The sequence below is a fragment of the Pieris rapae genome, chromosome 4 (genome assembly GCF_905147795.1).
Source record: "Pieris rapae chromosome 4, ilPieRapa1.1, whole genome shotgun sequence".
NCBI lineage: Eukaryota > Metazoa > Arthropoda > Insecta > Lepidoptera > Pieridae > Pieris > Pieris rapae.
In genome coordinates, this window is record NC_059512.1 from 6,294,813 (window position 1) to 6,317,700 (window position 22,888).

A 22,888-nucleotide genomic window follows, 5' to 3' on the forward strand; every position below is an offset into this window, starting at 1 on the left:
CTTACGACTATATAGTGAACGACGAACGCTACGTTTCGATCACGTCATAATCCACAAATCGGATCAAGCTCGAAAATTCACCTTGTTGATCGATTATGTGTCAATGTCATGTTTTTGCTCAATGTCTATGTGTTGTATCGCACAACGATGTCTAAGTCCTGAGATGAGAATTGTTGTGATTGTGAAATAGTTTGACATTTAAATAAAAACCCGAAATATATCAGCTGAGAAGCTAACTATTAATTAATATTGAAAATACTATTGAATAAATAGAAGAAAAATACGGTTTAAACATTTTATTGCTATAAGATCTTGTATTCAAAATGTTGCGACTTTAGTTTTCAAATTACTATTAATTATATAACAATGGCATTAAAAAAAGTTTTAATCGGTATGTACCTTTTATTATTTATTTCTGTAACTTTTCACCTATAGATTTACTTCTTATCTTGAAATATTTATATCCTATAAGATCGTAATTTTCTATGTATACATTAAAATGTGTATCTCATTTCTCGGTATTATAATTTTATTTTATGTATTAGCGACTTTTTGTATTCATAAGGCACATAGTACTAATATCCAAAAACAACATGAATAGTAAGTATGTAGGAACAGAACAAAGCGATTTTTTTTATTAATAATTATTATCGACGAATAAAATCTATGGAGTTGCTGAAAATTTCCACTGAGTGATTTTTCATCGTAACTGTAAACTTTGTGTGATGTGAGTCCACTTGAAAAATATTACATGTAAAAAAACCCTATAAAGATTAAGTATCTAAGGAAATACACAAAATATTAGCTGGAGTCACCTATATGATAAATTAAATCTGATTCTAATTGCAGGAGGTGGCACTGGTTTTATAGGAAAGCACTTAGGACAAGTATTGACAAATAAAAAATATCCCATTGTAAATGTATCACGAATGCCAAGTACAAATTCAATCACATGGACAGATGTTGAAACTAGTTTACCTAAACAAACATATGCAGTAGTTAATCTTGCTGGACAACAAACTATGGATTTTACTAGGAGCTGGACTCCAGGGTTAGCAGAACTTGTTGGTTTTTATAGTATTAATTTAAAGTTTACTACTTCATATAGAAAAAATTACCTAGCCGCAGGGTTACATAATTTATAACCTACTGTCATGACCCTTAACCATCTTTGTAATTATGTTATACTTTTTTAAAATTATATGAGAATGATTGAAAAAATTGTTTGATTCAATTACAAATATGTTATGTTTCAGCTTTAAACAAAATGTTAAAAATTCAAGAGTGTTCACCACAAGAGCTTTAGCCACAGCTATCAATAAAAGCAACAATAAGCCTAAAGTATATGTTGTTGTCACTGGAGTGGGTGCTTACGAGCCTTCGGAGAATAAAAAGTATGATGAATTCAGCCCCACAACAGGCAATGATTTCTTTTCTAAACTCTTAGTGGAATGGGAAGAAGCTGCTAAAGTGGATCCACCAGTGAGGCTTGTAAGTAATTATCAAAACATTCTTTATAGTCAATCACAATAACAAGCAAAGTAACGGTAATAATAATCCTTAATCAAAGGTAAGTTCTTATTAACACCATGCTCCACTCTTATTGAGGATTTTCAGACTGCAGAACTAGATAGTTCCAAATGAGGTCTTTCTCTCATTATCTAAAACACATTATTATTATTATGTATTTAAACACACTAGCAGCTTAATAAGCTGATGCGCGCGTATTTTGAGATTTGGAGAAAATATCTAATAGATTTTTATAAGAGTTCAATGATGATGACTGATTACACTTTCTGGAAGCTTATTCCAGTCGGCCACTAGCCAGTTCGGGAGAACGTTCTTTAAGGAATTTGTGTAATGTTGAGTGATTTTCAGTTTTAAAGAACTACCCCTTAAATGTGTATTTTCACTTAATATAAAGAGCTTCTCAATTCCTAGAACACTATAGTGGCCAGTGAGGATTTTATAGGTTTCAATGAGATTTCCTCTTAACCGCCTACTTCCTAAATCAGTAAGGTCAAGTGCTTTTAGACACTCATTGTTAGATTTGTTCCTTATTTAATGAAAGAAAAGAATACTTTTTAATATAATATTTGTATACTTCAGGTTATAATCAGATCAGGTGTTGTCCTTGGGCGAGATGGTGGAATGATAAAAAATATGATTCTACCGTTTTTCTTTGGTCTTGGTGGTCCACTTGGTTCAGGAAAACAATATCTACCCTGGATACATATCGAAGACTTGAGTCGGCTCATAACATTTGCTATAGAAAATGAAAATGTCAAGGGGATATTAAATGGAGTATCGCCACATGTGGTGACGAATGGAGAATTCACACAGGTAAAATATAGGCACAAATAATTGAATTAACTGCGGTGTGTAATCTTGTTTAAACATAAAAAATATACTAAGACAGCTTAAACGTGTTAATTGATGAAATTTAACGGCAATTTCAAGGAAGTTTTAATTTAAAAAAAATTGTAGGTTTTATTTTTAATTTGATTTTAATTCGTTACTAGTTGATACTATAATGAATTAAATCAATAAATAATTATTATTCGCCCCTTTTTTGGCTTTTGGAATTCAAAATCTAATAATCAATGTTTTTAAATATTTTCAGGCATTTGCGAAAGCGTTATCAAGACCAGCATTCTTTCCGGTTCCGGAATTTTTACTGAATTTCCTCTTACACGAAGAAAGAGCGATGTTGATGACAAAAGGACAACATGTGACACCGAAGAGAGTTTTAGAATATGGCTTCGAATACAAATACGATAATATTGAGGCGGCTTGTAAGGAGTGCGCACATTTGTTTCCGAAGAAATAGTTTTAGTCATGTAAGATAGGATTTTGTGTTTAAAATTTATTAGCATTTTTATTAGCATGTTATTAAATGATTTGAGGCTTAATGGAGGGGCTGGGATTTCATATAGTTTCGATTGTAATACCTTATATTTATTTATTCACACTTCGTTGCAAATAAACACAAATAACACAAAACATAAAAATTACAAGGAATGCAACGGGCGGCCTTATCGCTAACAAGCGATCTCTTCCAGGCAACCATAGTTAGAAAAGAAAAAAATTAAAATGATGAGTGCAAAAAGTATTCAAAAATGTAAAAAGTACCAGGTACTGGTTTAAGGAATTACAAAACACTGTAGCGAAGTAATTAAATGCGTTGTGATAAAAGAAAATCTCGATAAAATATATTTATTTTATTTAAAACATAAGTTATTTACCTATTTCAACACTAAGGTATTTTCATAATAAATTAAAAAGGTAAGGCATCATAAAATATAGTATTAATAAAATATTAAAATTAAAGTCTAGTAGTTAAATTTATATAAAAAAAGTAATAATTCTATAGTAAACCCCCAATCAAAGATATAATAAATAACAATTTTACAAAGTGAATTATATGACGCAAAGGAAACATAAATCACTAATGAATAGAATTAAAAACACATTTTGCTATTATCTATATATTATTCTAACTTTTTAAATATTCAATATCCTTTATAGATAAACGCGTTTGATTTATTGCTCTCATCCTGTGTTAAACTTTGCTGAATTCATGGACAAGTCTAGAAATATATTCTCTTAAAAGGTCCTGTCTCATTTTGCCCACGTCTAGTACCTCCTCGTGGTTGGCTTCGGCCTCTACGTCGTAATTCGTGATACATTCGTTGGTTATTAACGAGAGACCGAATACTTTCATATCGCAGTGACGCGCTGTGATTACCTGTAAAATTATTTTGTTGTCATAAAATTAATTCCAATCAGCAATTTCTCAAATATTGCAATTAACAGTAGGTCGATTGTATAATGCATATTTGGAAGAAGTAGAAAACATTAGGTCGTTACATATGAAAATGACGTTTTCTCGTACTGGCAAATGGTATTGACAAAATCTCCTCTTTTATTAGGAATACAACACAACTATTTAGTTTTTAAAACAAAGAATTCCTTTGATTTTTCCGTGTTATTTTTTTCTGTGCGTCACTCTACTTATAAAGTGGAAAATAATGAAATGGCGGCGGTGACGCAAAAGTGCGTTTATGGTTGATATTTCGACCTGCAGAACAAACCCCGTGGACGGCCGGAGACCAAAGTTGAAGGCGAAATATTATAGAAATTATTTGAATATTATTCATCGCAAACTACGTCTGAGTTAGCTACGGACTGAAAGGCTTGACTGTTTTACGTACCTCATGTACAGTAGACATGCCAACAGCGTCTACTCCAACCATTTTTAACATTCGTAATTCCGCAACTGTTTCAAAGTTTGGACCACCCAGACACGTGTAAACGCCTTCCCTTATGATGTTGTCCAGTTTCAGTTCCTTGGCTACCTACAAATTATAATAGAGTTATAAATTTCTATACTTAAGTTTATCTACATGGAAGAACAGTGCCTGATCATAATATAACAATATACTGCGCCCTATGCCTAAAAAAACACACGGTTATCTCATCTGTATTATCATTAAAATATGATAGCCATTACCTAGAAAATTTTGTAGTTCTTGTCAATTAAGGCTAGTCTATCTGCTTCTCTTCTATCAAAAAAACCTCCGAAAATCAAAACAAAATATAACAACACAATAATGCTACTAAATTAATTGTAATACACTTAAAACTTACATATTATGTAATTTATTTGTATTTACCCTTTTAGCAATTTTTCTGTATTCGTAGTTATACGCTTTGTTCATCGGTGGGAAGCGGGGACCAAATCTCTCATCATTGGGACCTTGTAAGGGGTTGTTACCCGCAAATCCCATCAAATTAATATGGTCGTTAACAATCATAAGATCACCAATTTTGTATGAAGGGTTTAAGCCACCCGCAGCATTTGTCGCCATCAAGGTTTTAACTCCTAGTAATTTCATAACCCGTATGGGCAGACAACACTGAAACAGATATTTAATTGTACCTATACCTATTATAATTGCATACATATATAGTATTATCAGGTAAAATCTTCCTTGTTTCGTGGCAAAAAGTTAATCACCGATTGAAGTATGTTTTGGTAGAAATTATTGAGATATCTTTAAGAGGAAAAACTTAGCTTATTTTCTGGTTAAAGATTAGGTAATCAAATACAAAATGTCCATAATTCTGACAAAAAACAATGGAAAAGTCTTAAAAATGATAAATAGAGTACCTACTCTGTCGCATTTAGATAATAAGATTTACTTAAATCTTCTTATCTGAATGTGACATATGGTTCAAAGAGATAACCCCGTCGCTGGGGGTCGAGACACAATACGCCCTTGCATCATCCTATATTATCTATAAATACAGCTTCCCAATCAGATGAATATACTGGAGTAAATTCAAGTTTATTTATCACAGCTGTACCTTACTCTATAACAATATTTGTTTAATAAATTTTGTTGATAGACTTTTAAGCTAGTGTTTCGTCTGTTGCAAAAATGCTTTATTAGTTATTAATAATATAATTTTGGATATATGAGGCAGTTCTTAGATACTCTTATAACGTATTAAAAATACGTGTTTGATAGTTACAATCAACTAGATACTCTTATAACGTATCAATAATACGCGTTTGTACTATTATAGGCACGTAAGTCTAGCGCTGGCCGATACGTGGAGGGGATTGCTGCGCATGTGTACTGTGGTGCGGGGGCCGGAATGCGACTGGAGAGCCAATCGACGCTCTTCATTCCGCTAGCCCCCCTCAGGTACCTTATTTTTTACTTCTGCGCAATAACGGTCAACGCTAGAGTTTCGTGCCGCTACTTGTACTATTAATTATAATTCTAACTATACAATCAAAACGATAATGCATGATGCCATATACAGTGAATGCAATATGAATTTTATCTCAGTCATAAATTTAAAAAGTCATTTACATCCAATAATCAAATAAAAATATTTTAAACTTATTCTAAAGTCGAATGATGAATATACCTAGTCAAGCTATAGAATTCCTCAATACATATTATTTATTACGTCAAAATTAAATTTTCTAGATAGAAAATAAATTTCAATATTCAGTTGCCTAAATTACATTTGCATATATTAAAAATATTTTCGTTTATTGTAGTATGCTGATAGACGTCATTTATCATCTCGAAACTTCAGGATTCATTTTACCGTGACATCTAATAATTCAATTAATTGATACGCTGATCTGATCGAAAGGTCGATGTTTGAGATGCGATTCTTACATGTGCCTTGCAATTATATTATAATTTAGATTTTACCTTTAAGCGTTTCAGAAATAGACTAACCTTCCATAAAGGGTACCCTTCATAATAATGGAATCGTCCTTGCATAGCTACGACAGGGACGTCTCCAAGGCGACCAAATACAAGTTGACCATGGTGGCCTTCTACTGTACTTGTAGGGAAGTTTGGTATTTGCTCGTATGGAATCCGCTCAGCGTCTGTTATAGTATCTGCTAACGATCCTAGAACAAGAATATTTATTTAAGATAAATGTGACTTTTTTAATCGGTTAGGTTCGGTTAGCACCCTTAGGATGAGCTATACGTAATAGTAGACGTAATAGAATAGAAATGATAGATTTACAAAGTCGATTAATTAATAAAAAAAAAACTTTAATGGACACACAAAAAAGCATTGGTCAAATAGCATTCAGAAGAGTAATTATCGGATACTTCAGTATAAATAAGTCTCAATTATTTTTCTCTTTAAAAAAATGTAGAAATGTTTTTTATCTAATCTATCATAGAAAAATGGAAGTAATTAATAGGTACCGTCTTTCCAATACGAACCCATGCCAGAGCCGCAAATTATTCCAATAATTGGTCTAATTTTCGTTTTCGTCAAGAGGAAATTTGCAATCTCCTCAAGCATTTCGTATGAGTACCTGTTAACAAATAAAAATATTGTAATTCGATAAATATAACCGATATTAAAATATAACAAAATAATTAAATCAGTAATCAGATAACAAGTGCAACCTTACTTAGAAATGTACTATTTAAAAACCCATTTTCTTGCAAAACATTTTTTTAATTAAATACATGTCACCAGAAAAGAGTTTAAAATTATTGGAATATTCCATAAAACTATTTTTGTTATTTGCGTTTATTGCTGTCTTAATATATAGATAAGCATGTTTTTAAATTAAATTACTAAAATACAATTCTCAACCGTGAGTTACTTGAACGCATGACACGTTGATAACCGGAAAACCGACATGGATAAGACCCACACATCAACGACATAATATATCAGGCATTGATCGCTGATCTACCCCATACCCTTCAAAATAAAAGGACCCCGAAGAAGATTTTCATCCTCATTTCTAAAGCCGGTTAAAAAATTGACCATATAAATGTGCATGAGCATCTTTCACGTCTTGAAAGGTCAGTTTTTATGTGATATTTATAAGTGACTTTCTGTAAAACCTTATCAAGGTTATATAATTTCAAAAGAATTCGTGATATCAGTTCAGATTTATAAAATGCTGATAAAAACATGAGAGCAATTCTTTCACTCTTTCGTTACCTATTTATAAATGTAAACGATAATTTTTATTACGATAAAAAACGACCAAAAAAACCAAGGTTTCGTTGATTACGCCAAAGCTTTCGACACCATATCTCTAAAAAGCATGTGGGGAGCCCTTGATGAATGTAATGTTACTTTTGAAATAATAGAACTGATAAAAAATATATATTATACCATCAAAGCGAAAAGTTAGACAGAATATGCCAAGAGGTCGAAGACCTCTTCATATTTTTATTCTCGATCATTTAAAATATTTGTAAAGAACATTATGAAAAACCTTCAATTGGGGGAAAAGGGATATAAATAATAATAGGCCAGTACCTAAAGTGTAATTATAGTTATTGTATAATATAAGTATAAACAGTGCAGTGCTTAAGGAATTGGTTTACGCAAGCACTGGGCTAGAAATTAACAACCACAAAACTAAAATTAAGACTAACATCAAAGAACGACAAGTTTATCAATGCCATGTCTCGTGAATATGCCCCGAACAATACATACCTAGGAAAGCAAATATCGTTTAGACAAAAACCATATGTGGATGAGCAAACATACGAGTAAACCTGATATTGAACCAATACTGGGCAATAAAAAAGTTCTAAAATCCGACCTTAAATTAAAAATAAACATGAATGGACACACGCATACATCCGTGACTGTCATAGGGATGCCAAACTTATCAATAAGGCGCTAATAAAGAAGATTTTAGTATGCCGAAGGGCTAATGAGCGTTTGATTCTTGGATTGTAACTTAAATACAAAGTTAAAAACGGTGTAATAAGAAGCATTACAAACATAAAACATGTTGTAATACATAAGAAAGAGGAAAGACGATTTAGTATAGTTTAGTTTTGTGTAATACTCGAATAAAGGATTTTTATTAATGGAATTTTAGGGATGAAAATATTTTGAGTGTCACATGGCAAGATCTATTTTTTCATGAAATATTATTAAAAATAAAATTTTAAAAATATAATTAAAATTTTATCCAAAATCAGAGATACGTGCCTACTCCGCAATGGCTTCATTAATCTCTTATCTATGTAGTATTCATCTACATATAATCTATATTATAATATTTATTTACACTACAGGAAAACCAAAGTAGTGGTTGACTGTATTTTGTGAATAGTTATTAAGATAATTTATGATATTTCTAGATAAGACAATGCTTGATTCTAGTTTGAACCTAATTATAATATTACACAAGATTATTTTAAAGACGTGTCAAACATAAGCGTTAATGTGATTTTTTCCACACGTGAATATCACCTACTGTATTTGTATTTTGTATGTTATAAAATAACTTTTACGCCGATTTGTCTTGTGTAGAGTGTAGAAAAGTCTATCTGGACTATTACAAATAACTATCTAATTTATAACACAGGGGAATTAATATTTCCTAGATTATTACTATCGCCGTCGCAAGACATCATCAATAAGTTATGTGTTGATAATGTTTTGCGCCGGAGGTGTCAATACATAAATAATTAATAATCTAGAAAGATCCCTTCGAATCTTTAAAGCCGAATCTTTAAAGGCACGTAGCGAGAGCTGTATATTTTACCACCTCATTTCGAGCATTTGGGTAAAACCGATGAGTTAATTGCTTTAGTAATCAATTTCTGTAGTAGCGTTCGTTTGTTTTTTTTAGTTATTACATATCAACAAAATATTCAATAGCTAAAAATATCATCGATTCAATGCGAATATAATAGTAATGATTAATCGTTTATTATTGAAATATCTCGTTTTTGTATAATTTAAATTAATGTGGTCATGGTAGGAAAGTTCAAGATCGTTTATTTATGAGAACAACTGTTTTTAATTTGCTATATTTGTTTTAAATATTGTAGAATTGTTTGATGATTTGCCTTTTTTTAAAAAGAGTACCGAGAGTTTTTTACGCTGGCTTTTTCTCTCGGCCAACACCCTTTGTCTTCTTTGCCGATGAGTAGGGATGCTAACAGGCTCGAATTTAATGACGTGGAAGATGAATGAATGAAAAGAAGTGATACCATCATGATCCTATGTTCCAAAATAAACGTATTTTTTTTAATGTCTGAAATAAGTTTATAGAGGATTGGAAAATTCCTGATACGATATATCTTCCTAAACAATAATTTCATAACATATAAAATTTCAATAATTTTTTTGTATATTATTTAGCATACAATTAGGTCTGTCGGCCATGTACGTCAAAGTATTTTTTTATAAGAGGTCTATAATATATACCAAAGAGTTCAAAACTTTTAACATTTGTTTGGTGCGGTTGGCATGACATGATTAGTAGAACTTGTGACATTGTGTATTAAATAATGCTTCAAAAGTATATTTTTATAAATCTTACTACTTTAACCGCGTGGAACCATAACATAGGTACAGAGATTCTTACAAAGGCAAACTGTCAAATTTTCAAATGGAACATTACATTACTCTGTTTACTCCGATTATTTAAAACATGAAAGTAACATTTTGTAGTTGTTAAAACATAATAACTACTAATTTACTAAATTTGAAATCCATTAGTAATCGTATTTAATGTGCAGTTACAGTTATATTAAGTAAACTTAAAGTGACTATAACAAAAACGTAATTACCTAATAAAATACGTATGAATACATACGTAACAGTGCCTTTTACAACATAGAACAGGTTTACAAGGATGTAAACAATAAGGACGTGTTTTTTTCTTTATAAACAAGAAAAGTTCCTGTCATTAAGAAATGCCAATGGCCTACAGAGTGATCCTACGTTGCTCCCAGCCTAGGAAGGTTTGCAACTTTCAAATGATTAGAATAGTGAATATATATTAACCTATCATTGTTTCTCAATATACAATTTCAGTGTTAATCAATATATTAAAAAAAAACAAAAACCTTTTTATTCTTGGGCAATGGTGCAAATGATTATTTATTTTACGTTATTTTTTTCTTAGTCTACCTTAGTTAGTCGGAGGACAAACCAATTAAAAAAATATTAAACTTCTGAATTTTTTATATATTCTGTATATTTTACTCGCGTTAAGCTATTTTCATTATATAATATACGCAACTTGTATATTAATGTGTTTTTTGTAATAATCTGAACTGTTGAATGACATCATTAAAATTTTACCAAGTCTATCGAGATATGCAGGTGATTTCTCATCACTATTCTAAACAATTATATCGTTTCAAATTAAATTTGAATTTACAAGAACTTTGACATCTTTATTATATAACTTATAAATTTAACAATGAACTTTATAGTTTTTTATGTATGTCAAGAATGTATCATAACGATTTAAAGGCAGTTTATTCGTCATTGAGGAAATAAGTATATGTACTATTGATAAGAAAACAAAGATGCCATTCAATATCGTATCCAATTAACCCTTATTTATTTGCGCACTACGATCATGAACTACTGTTTTATTGCTAAGTACGCAGGAGTAAAATTGTTAATATGTACCGAAGTGGTAAAATTTATAATAAATTTTCGTAAATTTTATGTTTAGTGATAACATATGAACTATAACATATGATAGGGTTTTAGAAATGACGAAAGTTGATATCCGTTTTAATATTCAAAGTTATTTTAGCAATTACAATCATAATTATCATTTCAAAATTAACGGTTAATTAGACAGAAAAACTCGATACAGATACAGAACATAATTCTTGTAATATGCAGTAATATTACGTAATTGTATCACTTATAAAAAACTAATATTCACAAAACTCACATCTTATGCCCATTTCCATTGCTTTCCACCTCCACTTCGGGTAATGTTTCCTTCGCCGGTTTCACTTTCGTTCCATTCATATTTGGGACCGACATCACTTCACAATTTATCAATCAAATTATTTGAGAACTGTCCACAGTCTTCGATAACAAACAATATAATGCGATCGGCATGTCTCTCCCACTTTTATATAGTGCGCGGACGATCAATTTGCTCTTGTAATCTTTATATTTTAAGACCTTAATACAATTCAATTATTTTTATATTTTCTTGTTTATACTTTAAATACCTGGTTGTGGAAGTTTTATTTCAAATGTACTCACGCGGCAACTGGTCAAGCCAAGTTTAAGAAAAAATAATTACATTTACTTACAGGTTAAAATGACATATTTAAAATACATATATGCAGTTTTTATAAGGCACTTCTTATAATATTTATGTAGGTAAATGTCATTGATACCGTCAATATTTATTTACGGAAATAGTGTGATTCTATTATTTTTGTTATTGATTTATTATCGACTTCTACCTAAGTACATTCTTTGTTCGCGTAGAAATGAGTCAGAAATCTTGTCAAGATTAGTTATAGATTTATAAGTCCGTAAACTTACAAACTTTACATCTATAAAATGAGTCTAAGCGTCGACTCATCATTCGAATTACAAATTCGTAGGCAATAAAACTACTTATCAAGCGCTTAGTTTAACATAAATTATTATTAAAAAGGTAACTAATGAGTAAATTACGAGAAAAATATTTTTAACGATTTTCCTTAGACTTTTATGAATTAGATTAGGAATGTAGATTATATATAAGTATCCCGTATAAGAATATATATATTGGATATTATAAATTGTTTTATTAAATTAATAAGGTAGGTATCAATATGGATATCATGATTGTCGAAATGAAAAAGATGTCATCATCTTCATAACAATAATAACCTAAGTATTAACCTCTTAATTGTTTTTATATATTTCTTTGTATATCAGCTAACAATAACATTATTGTTGACATCATTATTTTGTCTTAGTACGTTAATTTATTTGTTAATATTACATTAAGTATACCATGAGGGGCGACGAAATTACTTTGGTAGATTTAAGACACTTTTAACTAAAGTGAAAAAAAAACTTATCGGAAACATTTTTTATATGTAAGAATATTTACCTACAAAGTTGCCTGAGAATTTGACCAATTTCCTGACTAATCGATTGTAAAAAAAGATTGTAACAAGTTAAGGTCGATATTAAAAAAAATACTAACGATTATCTAACACCCATCCAGACCAGTTTGTTTTTTCTTCAAGTTGTTCTTGACTTAGTATTATACGGTAATTAAATCAATTGGAAACTGTTTCTGTTTCAAAAACTATATTGTGAATCTTATTAATGATAATCGGTTTATCTAGACTTGTATAATTTATTCTGGCATGCCATGTGCGGCATTTAGTATACGTTTAGTAATGTACGTATTTCGACTTTTTAAATATCCTTTAAAAAACTATGTATTTTAACTGTAAAGTAAAAAGACGTTTTATACCAAGCAGTTTCATAAAGCAGTAAAACTTGTGAGATGGATTGCTAGTTAAAATAACTGTCATTGTATTATTCGTCAATGCAGCGTTCTGTACGAAGCGATAAAAATAAGGTGCATTTTTTGCACAAACATATTATTATTCAGTCATACCAGTTTGGTCTTGGATTACCTGAGAGAGATCGCTTGATAGATAAACATCGGATTATGATTTATAGTGGCAGTTGGCAATAGAATGTAGATAAATAAATTTTTCCTTATTTTAGTAGATTGAAGACTACACGAATAGTGCTTGACTATAAATATTACATTTTTTTACCCAGTCTGTGATTTAGGAATCAATCACACTTAACTTTGTTTTCTTCAAAGGACAACAGTGTTAAGTCTTAGAATATTTTCTTTATACGTTTGAATGTTTAAAGAAATATGACGTTACGTACGTGACGTAAACAGAGTTAGTATTTAAGAATGGTTTCTTGATTTTTAAGTTTGAAGTTTGATGCATTTCATGTCAAATCTTAAATAATTTTATAAAAACGAATAATTGAAAAATACTTACATTTTATATAAAAGTTATACATTGGAGTAGAGTTTTTAAACTTTCCATGGATAGAATAAGCCTTTGTTGTAAATAGCAGCATATGGTGTATTGTTCAGCATGCCAACCTAAATACTCTAATCTACTCTAAACCTGCTACGCTAAATTTTGTATGTACTTAATTGACACTTGCTCCTATGATGAAGGCCAATATCAAAGCCAAATCAAAGGAAAACGGGACCGGCGCCGGCTGATGTAATATGCAGCCAAAACCAAAGGGTTGTAGCATCATTTATACATAGATATTGAAACCCCATTATTATTCGACTTACCAGAATACAATACACAGATTTGAATATGAAATAAGCGTCAAGAAACGATTTAAGTTTCTCTGGCCTCCAGTAAGATTCCTGTAATCCTATAGCTAAGATGTGGGTGTTAATAATTTTCATTTTAATCATGTTTATACTAAAGGAGGCCGTACAAAAACCAGCATATTTTCCACCAGGTTGACTGATTATTTAAATTTCGAAATTGCAGTATGGCGTTAAAAAAATAATAAGTAAGATATTTTTACTGGTATTTTTGTTCTAAATTTAAATACTTGCAGGACCAGCAATATTACCGATCATAGGCAATCTATTAAGCGTGTGGCTGAATTTAAAAAGGTTCAAATATCACCATTGTGTTTGGCAAAATTGGTCCAGGAAATATGGAAAAATACTTGGCTTACGATTAGGCGTAGTTAATGTTGTTGTGGTGTTTGGGAAGAAATATATAAAGGAAGTGTTGTCTAGAGAGGTGTTTGATGGAAGGCCGGATGGATTTTTTTACACCATAAGGTCGTTCGGAAAGAAACTGGGTTAGTATTTTTTTAAATTTGTTTACGTATATCGGTCGCAAAGATAGTCGATGTCAGTAACGTATAGTGTTAGCGATTGCGTAAACCAGTTGATATATAGAAATTTAAATAACTTGACTATATATTGGCAATTGTTGTTATTTGATTTAAACATAATTAATATGATTCTTTCACACTGTCGATTCAACTATTTCTAATAATTGAATTTACATAAAGGTACGTACTTGCATGAAATTTAAAATAATAACAATTGTTTGGATTAAACTAAAACAAAAAATTCATCGTGAAAGCATGAATATAAATTTCGTGTATATATAGTATAAAATTACAGTGTCGATAGTTTTATTATACAAATTTAGTATTCGCCTTTCTACATACATTTATATTAGGGATTTTGACTAAGAGCGTTTTCACATTACCCGATCCGATATCGGTGTCGGACGCCGATCCGATATCGGGGAAACTAAAATGTATGAAATATGTACCTGTCTTTCATATTGTCCGGCCCGATATCGGATATCGGAGCCGACACCGATATGCTGGCGGCACTATCGGACACCTGTGAGCGGTCGGGCGATAATGTTTGTATGTGTGCTATACGTGTATCTAAATTGTCTCTGTGTGCGTAGACGCCGATGCGTGGCGGCCATTGTTTACAGTTTGGTAGTCATCATGGCGTCGTCTTCATTTAAATACGATATAATATATAATATAAATACGATATAATGAGATGAATTAGCAAATAATTGAATGTGGATTCACTCATACGAAAGTAATTAAAAAACTTGCTAGGTGCTTTTTGTAGCTTGCTAAAAAGAGTATAAAAAGCTCCCTCTGAATATCTAGCTTCCACGATGGGATGTATCCAATACTGTCTGTGAACAGATCTTTATTTGCGTCTCAAATATAATAGATAAAGCAAATAAAGTTTTCTATTATAGTCTGCCATGATGACCTGCCCGCATTAAGCTTATAGAGCAAATGGCTGTATCGGAACGATTTTGTCGGAAATATGTGAAAATAGCATATGGTGTCGGCTAATCGGATATCGGTTATTGGGTCCTACACCGATATCGGATCGGATAATGTGAAAACGCTCTAAGCCCCATGTTTTGTATTGACGTTACTGTCAGCTGCATTTGATTTTAAACGGTCTCAGCTTATATAAATCAACAACGTAAAAGTCAACAATGACAGTAATTTACTCATTTTAAAATAGCATGTATTAACGCGGATTATTTTTCTTTTGTTTTATTTACTATACTCAACCAAACAAACGTAGGTATAGTTTTTTCCGACGGTGCAACGTGGGCAAAAACAAGGCGTGCTGTGCTAAAGCATCTAAAGAATTTCGGCTACAGCTCACGAGCTATGGAAGCCAATATAAGCGAGGAAGTTAAAGCAATCGTGGAGCTTCGAAAAATAGATGCCGGAATACCTATTGTCGTAAATCATATACTTGATGTTGCCATCGTCAATATTTTGTGGAAATTAGTCGCTGGGAAAAGGTGAGTGAAGCTCATAAGGGTTAGCACTAGGTTAAAAACATGGAAGGATAACAAAGAGAAAAATAATTAGGTGAGAAAATTATTAATCAAATCAAATTGAAAATCCGATGGAGATTATTATTTCGATGAAATTAACGTAAAATTTATTTTTAACTGATCGCATTCTTTAACAGGGATTTAATAAGTCCACAATCATCTCGCTTGATAAACTATTAAAATTTAACTTTTCTAGATACGATTTGAACGATGGCCGATTGAAACTATTATGTGATTTAATAACGAAATCATTCCAAGTAGTAGACATGAGTGGTGGAATATTAACCTTTATGCCATATCTGAGACATTTAATTCCAAAAATTGTTGGATATACAGACTTAAAAGCTGTAAATGCTGATGTATATAAGTTTATAAAGGTAAATAATTTATGCCTTCTATTTATTAAATACATAATACATAATTATGTATCTTCGGTGCTACGATATTAATAATAAAATGAGTACTAACATTAAAATTTCAACCGAATTTGATGTAAGTAAAATAAACAAAACTACGCAATACGTTAATGGTTAACCTTATTTGATAGCCCATTACTTTAAATATCTTTGACAGCACATTTAAGACTTAATCACGAGAAAACAGAACCATCGAGGTCATTTATTTAGCAATTGATAGACGATCAACACAATATTTGCACCAAAATGTTATACATCGCTGTTAAAGTGCATAATTATGGTTTAGAAAAATACATTACAAAAGGTAAAGAAAGATTGCGTTCCATTTGTAGGATCGTATAAGTTCATCTTTTCGTAGTTTATTTTTCTAGATTGTTTAGATGGCTTTACGGGAAGTTATACAGTCTGTGAATAAGAGTTTAGTGACGTGTTCTATCTTATATTACATTTAGTTTCTGTTTCGTGATCATGTTTTTACATGTTGTCATCGCTCGTAGGTGGTCGGTAGCTTTCTGCACCTGACACACGCTGTCGACTTTTTGGGTCTAAGGCCGTACGAGCCTTCTACACAAAGGTGGCAGCACAGGCGACCTTAATAATGAGTCGATGAGAGTAGTACGCCGCCACCACTAGGTCAGCCCTGCTTATAAGAGACGCCTTTTTGATTAGTACGGAGGAGTCAGGGGGCAGCCTACATATTTTTTCCTTGTTTGCGGCAAAAATGTTTCTCGTATATAAAGACTAAAAAATTACATCGTCGGCCATCAATATGTTCCTTATATTAAGAATAACCCTGCACAATAGTAGTTAATATGATTTTTCTTTTATTATAAGTTTTGGTAATTAGTCCATGTTTTAATATACGTTTAGAATATTATCACCTAAATTGTTTATTTTTAGGAAACCATACAGGAGCATCGTACGACGCTTGACGTCAACAAACCAAGAGATCTAATCGACTCTTTTCTCATTGATATTATGGAACAAAAGGACGAATGTTGTATGTATTTGTATTCTATTGTGTACATTATCAGTCATCTATATATAGACATATATCTAGATCTATATACCTACATCCTCAAGTATGGTAATTAAGAAGACGACAGGAACGGTTTCTCAATTGATGACGTCATAAGAGTTTTTATTTCAGATGATCGATATTGTGTTAGCATTTAAGAAATACGCGATAGGGTCTTTGAGGTTTCATGTTCAGCCTGTTCACGCCCACTGCTCGACATAGCTCTATCCCCTGAAATGATACAACGGTGAAAACGTCTAATGTCAGACACAAAATGCAATCGTTCTCACTCACACTTGAATAGAAAAACATCGTAAGGAAAACAGCACGTCTTAGACCCAAAATTCGGCGTGGGTCAAGCATATCTACATGTTAATAAAATTCATCAAGGAAACATACAACTTAGTAGTAACCGAGAATGAGAAGGTACATTACATCAATAAATACGTGTAATGCGTTATTTGTCAATGATTTTTTTCTAAATTACGTATTTTTTATGTTTTTTCTACTATTCTAGGTTTGATCAGATAACCTTAAACGTGTTTTTATTTTCAAAATAGGACTGCGATTTACAATTAACATTACGATCTAGCCGAACATACTAAAAAGAAATTTAAAAGTAACCGAAACTAAAAAAGGATATTTAACATGAGAAAGTTTCTAATAACGCTACTTACAGTCTCCATGAAGGGACAGACAGTCTAATCTTGTGTACAATTTCTTTTTTGTTTTTCCTTTTGAATCTTCTCACCAGGCCCGTGGTAGGAAGTTGAATAGCCTCGACTTTCATATGTTGGGGGCCTTTGTTCTGGAGCCCAATTGCTGGAGAAATCTTTTTGATTATTGTGGAACATTAAGGTCCCGATGGAGGTCGTCATTGCGAAAGTAGAGGGCATTGACTATTACTCTAAATACTTTGTACAAAACAGGCCAGCAATATTAGTAATGTAATTTGTTTATTAGATGTTTTTCTCAAAACACACATATACAGTTAGATGGCCTGCATATGAGTATTAATGATATAGGTGTTATGTACGAACATGATACTTATAAGAAAATTACATATTAAATAGAATGTAACAACATGATTATAGACGCCGCGACCAGTCGGTAATACAGTACTGTTGTAATTCAATCAAGGTAAACGGAAATTAACTGTTGTCATATATCCGTGTTAAAATAAAAGTAAAACATAATAAGACTGAATTTTTAAACTATGAAACAATGAGGATGTAATTTTAATATACTTCAAAAGGGAAAAGATTTGAGATTGTGCAACATATTATATGAAACACGAATGAAGTTTTTATATAGGTAATCTTACAAGAAAGCAATTTATAGATCAAGAGTCACCGAAAATTACCGTCCGTACACTGTACTTTTATTTCCACCTACCCTCTACTCCTATTACTTCTTTTATATTATATTTTAGTCACAGATGAAGAGCTGCAAGTTATCTGTCGGGATTTGTTGGAAGCTGGTGTAGAAACAGTTAATAACACGGCAGTGTTTATGCTACTTCATTTAGTTCTGAATAAAGATGTACAGACACGGTTGCAGGAAGAGATCGATTCGGAAATCGAGAATCGACTTCCAACACTTAAGGATAGGTCCAGGTGAGTAAATACAAAAGCCAGTGAGCTGGAGTAGATTCCGTAGCTGACATTTCTTTGTTCTTATACTAATTAATAAATAAATATATATTTATTTATTTACGTTTCGAATCTGACTTCACTTTCTGTCTATTCGTGCTTAATCTGTAATTACCTAAGACAGTGTTTAATACATTATAAAAAATAATTCAACACATTAAGATATTGTTAATAATAAAGGAGTAAGATGATTTTTTAAATTTTATTACTAATGTGTATTTATTATTAAAAAATTGTGAAATAGCAACATAAAGATGAATTACTTTTTAAGATAATCTAAATAAATATTGTACTTAATAGAATGATATACACGGAAGCAGTAATACTAGAAACCTTGCGAATATCGAGTGTAGCAGCGGTTGGTATACCTCACATGGCACGAGAGGATGCGAGACTTGGTGATTACATTATACGAAAGGTAATGTATATATTATAAAATAATATGTTAATATATATCTTTATGAACCCTGGCCAGTTCATTCTTACGTTGTTGTTTCTACTTCCCATTACCACGTTCCACCAGTCTGTTTCGGTGCTTTACGATTAATTGTTATATCTGTTCTTTTTTATATAATATATTAATTCTGTAGGGCTTCATTTACGAAATCTGTTTACTAATGTGTGCACGTTTAGTTCATAAACTAATTTTGATACAATCGTTTTAACTTATCTTTTTATGAACAGAAGACTGTGTTAAGAATATTTAAGTAAAAATACAGCGTATTTTAAATGATATTTTTGTCTTCCGTTATATCTAATTGGGTTTTCCACAATCTGTACCAACATAAAATGCTACGAAAAATAATATGAATGTGTAATTAATGTATTTTAAAATTTCATATTATGTGCATTTAAATATGACCTTTATCAATTTTTTTAAATATGTAATTATGCGTTATTAAAAACTAGAATTTTGATATTCTAAATGTGTGGTATTTTTATTATCTCCACATAAATAGTCATTCATGAATTTTAAAATCAAATCCGATAAGTTTTTTATTTCTCATAGGCTTAAACTTATACTATATAACGCCCAATTACCATATTCATTCATTCAAATATTCATTATGGCACACGAGAAATCTGTCAAGTCCAAGGTCTGATATTCGAAATTTATAAAAATATAATATATTCGAAAAAAAAAACCGCCGCTCTTGGTTAAAACCGATCCTTATGGCTGATGTGACTTCGGAGAGATCATCAACGTACCGTAATGTAATCTCCCGGTCTCCGGCTCCAAGTCCTTGTAGTCAAATTGTATTAAAACTTGATCAATTGATAGGGGTAGTGTATTAAATTCAAAATATCCGTCACATAGATGGTCGCCTTACAATGCACATTTGGTGCTTGCATAGGCATAAAATCTGTTTACTCAATTTATGCATGCTGCAAAAATGGTTACAACCTCTGGTTTCGTAATTCATGGGAATATCGCCCCACTTAGTTTTCACTTAAAGATAGAAGCAAAAAAAATTTTTTTTTCAGAGCTATCTATGGTAACCAGCCAGTATGATTATAATGTATTTTATTTATAGGTGCAAAAGAAAAGTTCTGAACACCCACATTACCATGGCTGCATATCAAAAACAATATTTTGCTAATAAATAACCTCAAAACATCGTATTGCAATAATAATGTAATAATAGGAACTCATTAATAATATTTTGTAGTCACACAGTGACGTAAAATAAATTAATAACAATTGTCAAAATGACCGGTTATCAGTGATACTCGTTGAACTTGTTTTGTTCGTGTTATCATTTTATTTATTATGTAATTATTCCTCTTAGGGGACATTTTTGCTACTGGCTATCCATGATCTTCACAACGGGGATCAATGGAAGAACCCTGATGTATTCAAACCGGAACGATTCATAACAGTGGATGGAAATTTGATTCAAAGTGACTTATTAATGCCGTTTGGTGCCGGTAAATATATTGACCTGATAATTTTGCTATGTATCGGCGTCCGTGGCTGGTGGCGCTTTAATGAAATCCATTATCTTTATTACACTTACAACCAGAGAGTAATGTACCACTGACAATCTGGCCTTTGTACTCTAGGTCCGGTTTTTGAGTGATCACGAATGTCAGGGATGGACTCAAAGTACGCGTGATTGCTTTTTTTTATTATATAAAAAATTTGGTATATGTTGTCCATCGCCTATATCGCTGAAAGGCATCTTTATTATACTTTTAACAACAGGGTAAGATTGTACCACTGATAATCTGGCCTTTGTAGTCTTTTTAATAAGTCTTTATTCATTTAAGTTGGTACATACAGTCTAGGTCGGGATAGAGTAGGTAAAGAGCGTAACAATTCTTAAAAGGAGGCAACGCACGCAAAGTGCGTTCTTCTGGTGCCTATAGGCGGCGGTATAATTTGATTACGGTTTGATTTGATTTGATTTATCACTTAAGATCAGATAAGCCGTTTTCCCTATAGAAAAATGTATAGATTCTTCTGAGTTCAACAATTTTATGTTAACCTGTAACATAAATGTGAATGAAGAGCATGTTTAATAGTGTATTGCTTCAACAAATATTCCGTAACTTTATTAGTTATAGTAAGTAATCAAATTACCAGTTATTACAACGAGTTGCATAATCTCCGCAATCTTTTTTCATCTAGAAATTAACGTGAAAACGCATTATTTTCTAGAGACAAAATTTAATTTATTCATCAATAACTAAAAACGAGTAAGCAAGTAATGTTACCGGTATTCATTTAGATATGTATCTTAAGTTGTATTACCTATAAACGCTAAGAACGTACAAAATTAGAATGAGAAATTAAGAATTACTTTACAGGTAAAAGGCGATGCATTGGCGAGGGACTGGCTCGTGCTGAACTATTTTTGTTCCTTACTCATATTTTGCAAAGGTTCAACCTTAAAATACCCAAAGGAGATCCCATACCATCCACCAAACCGATAGATGGCGTTACATTGTCGGCAAAAGAATTCAGAATCATTTTTGAATTAAGGCGGAAAAAATAATTGTACAGTAGAACTACAAATTCAACACCAAAAGGGATGCCAAAAAGTTCGACTTGTAGGAGTCAGAATGTAGAAATATTAGTTGGTTACATTGCAAACCCTTAACTCTTATTTTTTGTTCGTAGACGTAAAAATTTCATATTATCGATTTGAGATACAGAGGCCCAATTTAATTTTTCAAATTATAAAGGAAAAATATGTACCAAAATGGGTGGTTAGTTTTCGAGTAATGGTGCTTTTGGGGCCTGAAGGGAAGGAAACAAAACATTTTTTTCGAGTCTTGAAGGTTTTCGTCTTATCGATGTTCTACTGTATAAATACTGGATGCGTGGAATAAATCATAAATGTAATGTATCGTTTATTAATTTTTTCTCAACAAAAACTTCTGTTGACTACAATATATGTATACGTAAATCATGTAAAGAAACTCTAATTAATTGTTTGTGCCTACAAACAATATCATCAATATCAAAATGCATTCCGCAATATGTACATAAATATTAATTTATAATTGTTTAGTCAAGCCAAATTACACACAATTTATTTAATTATGGTCTATAGCAGACATGGACTAAATTCTCTTCTAACAAACAAACACCACAAAACTAATTAAATCACTATTTAAATTCAAATTTTTAACACTGACTAATAAAATTTACCAAGAAATCAAAATTATGACGATTAGACAAATATGTTTATAGCACCTGTATCTTAAATTTAAAAAAATAATTACTCTCTCCATGGTAGCTCATCATGGGTGTACAATTATTTAATCGATTGCCGTTTAACATTTGTAATATAAGCGCGTTTAACCAATTCAAAAGGGTATTAAAGATATATTACATTCTAGATTATAGCATAAATAATACAATTTTTCTCGTCAACTTGCAAAAGTAAGATTACTGACAAAAAAGTATTGTCTATTAGCAACAATATGAAGCCCAAGCAAAAGTATGACTGTGTGTGTATGTATATAAAACTGTATGGAGTTAACATTACAGTTAGTCACGTGACACTTGTACGGAACGGTACAATTTCACTGGCGGAAGGGGCTTTGAGGCCTTAGACAAAAAAATTACGCT

The 22,888-nt window shown here is 31.4% G+C and overlaps 3 protein-coding genes across 4 annotated transcripts; 2 read left to right on the top strand and 1 right to left on the bottom strand.

Moving 5' to 3' along the window:
- The first annotated feature begins 167 nt into the window (after positions 1–167).
- On the top strand, positions 168–2,926 carry LOC110999802 (epimerase family protein SDR39U1). The gene is made up of 5 exons (XM_022269034.2): positions 168–391; positions 850–1,051; positions 1,257–1,491; positions 2,110–2,343; positions 2,624–2,926. Exons 1-5 carry the CDS (start codon positions 367–369, stop codon positions 2,828–2,830), a joined length of 903 nt encoding a protein of 300 aa, XP_022124726.2. The 5' UTR covers positions 168–366; the 3' UTR covers positions 2,831–2,926.
- Positions 2,927–3,202: 276 nt separating this feature from the next.
- Positions 3,203–11,415, bottom strand: LOC110999801 (purine nucleoside phosphorylase). 2 transcript variants are annotated; one of them, XM_022269032.2, is made up of 6 exons: positions 11,242–11,415; positions 6,773–6,867; positions 6,267–6,445; positions 4,677–4,919; positions 4,215–4,358; positions 3,203–3,748 (listed from the first exon to the last, which is right to left on the bottom strand). In XM_022269032.2, the coding sequence occupies exons 1-6, from the start codon at positions 11,334–11,336 to the stop codon at positions 3,563–3,565; spliced, it is 942 nt and encodes a 313-aa protein (XP_022124724.2). In that variant the 5' UTR covers positions 11,337–11,415; the 3' UTR covers positions 3,203–3,562. The 2 variants fall into 2 exon arrangements, with proteins under 2 accessions (XP_022124724.2, XP_045484005.1); XM_045628049.1 differs by having other exon boundaries at positions 6,755–6,867.
- A 2,316-nt stretch (positions 11,416–13,731) lies between these two features.
- Positions 13,732–22,133, top strand: LOC110999807 (farnesoate epoxidase). The gene is made up of 9 exons (XM_022269039.2): positions 13,732–13,823; positions 13,926–14,177; positions 15,460–15,685; positions 15,918–16,098; positions 17,038–17,137; positions 18,588–18,771; positions 19,108–19,225; positions 20,598–20,736; positions 21,619–22,133. Exons 1-9 carry the CDS (start codon positions 13,745–13,747, stop codon positions 21,804–21,806), a joined length of 1,467 nt encoding a protein of 488 aa, XP_022124731.2. The 5' UTR covers positions 13,732–13,744; the 3' UTR covers positions 21,807–22,133.
- The last annotated feature ends 755 nt before the right edge of the window (positions 22,134–22,888 follow it).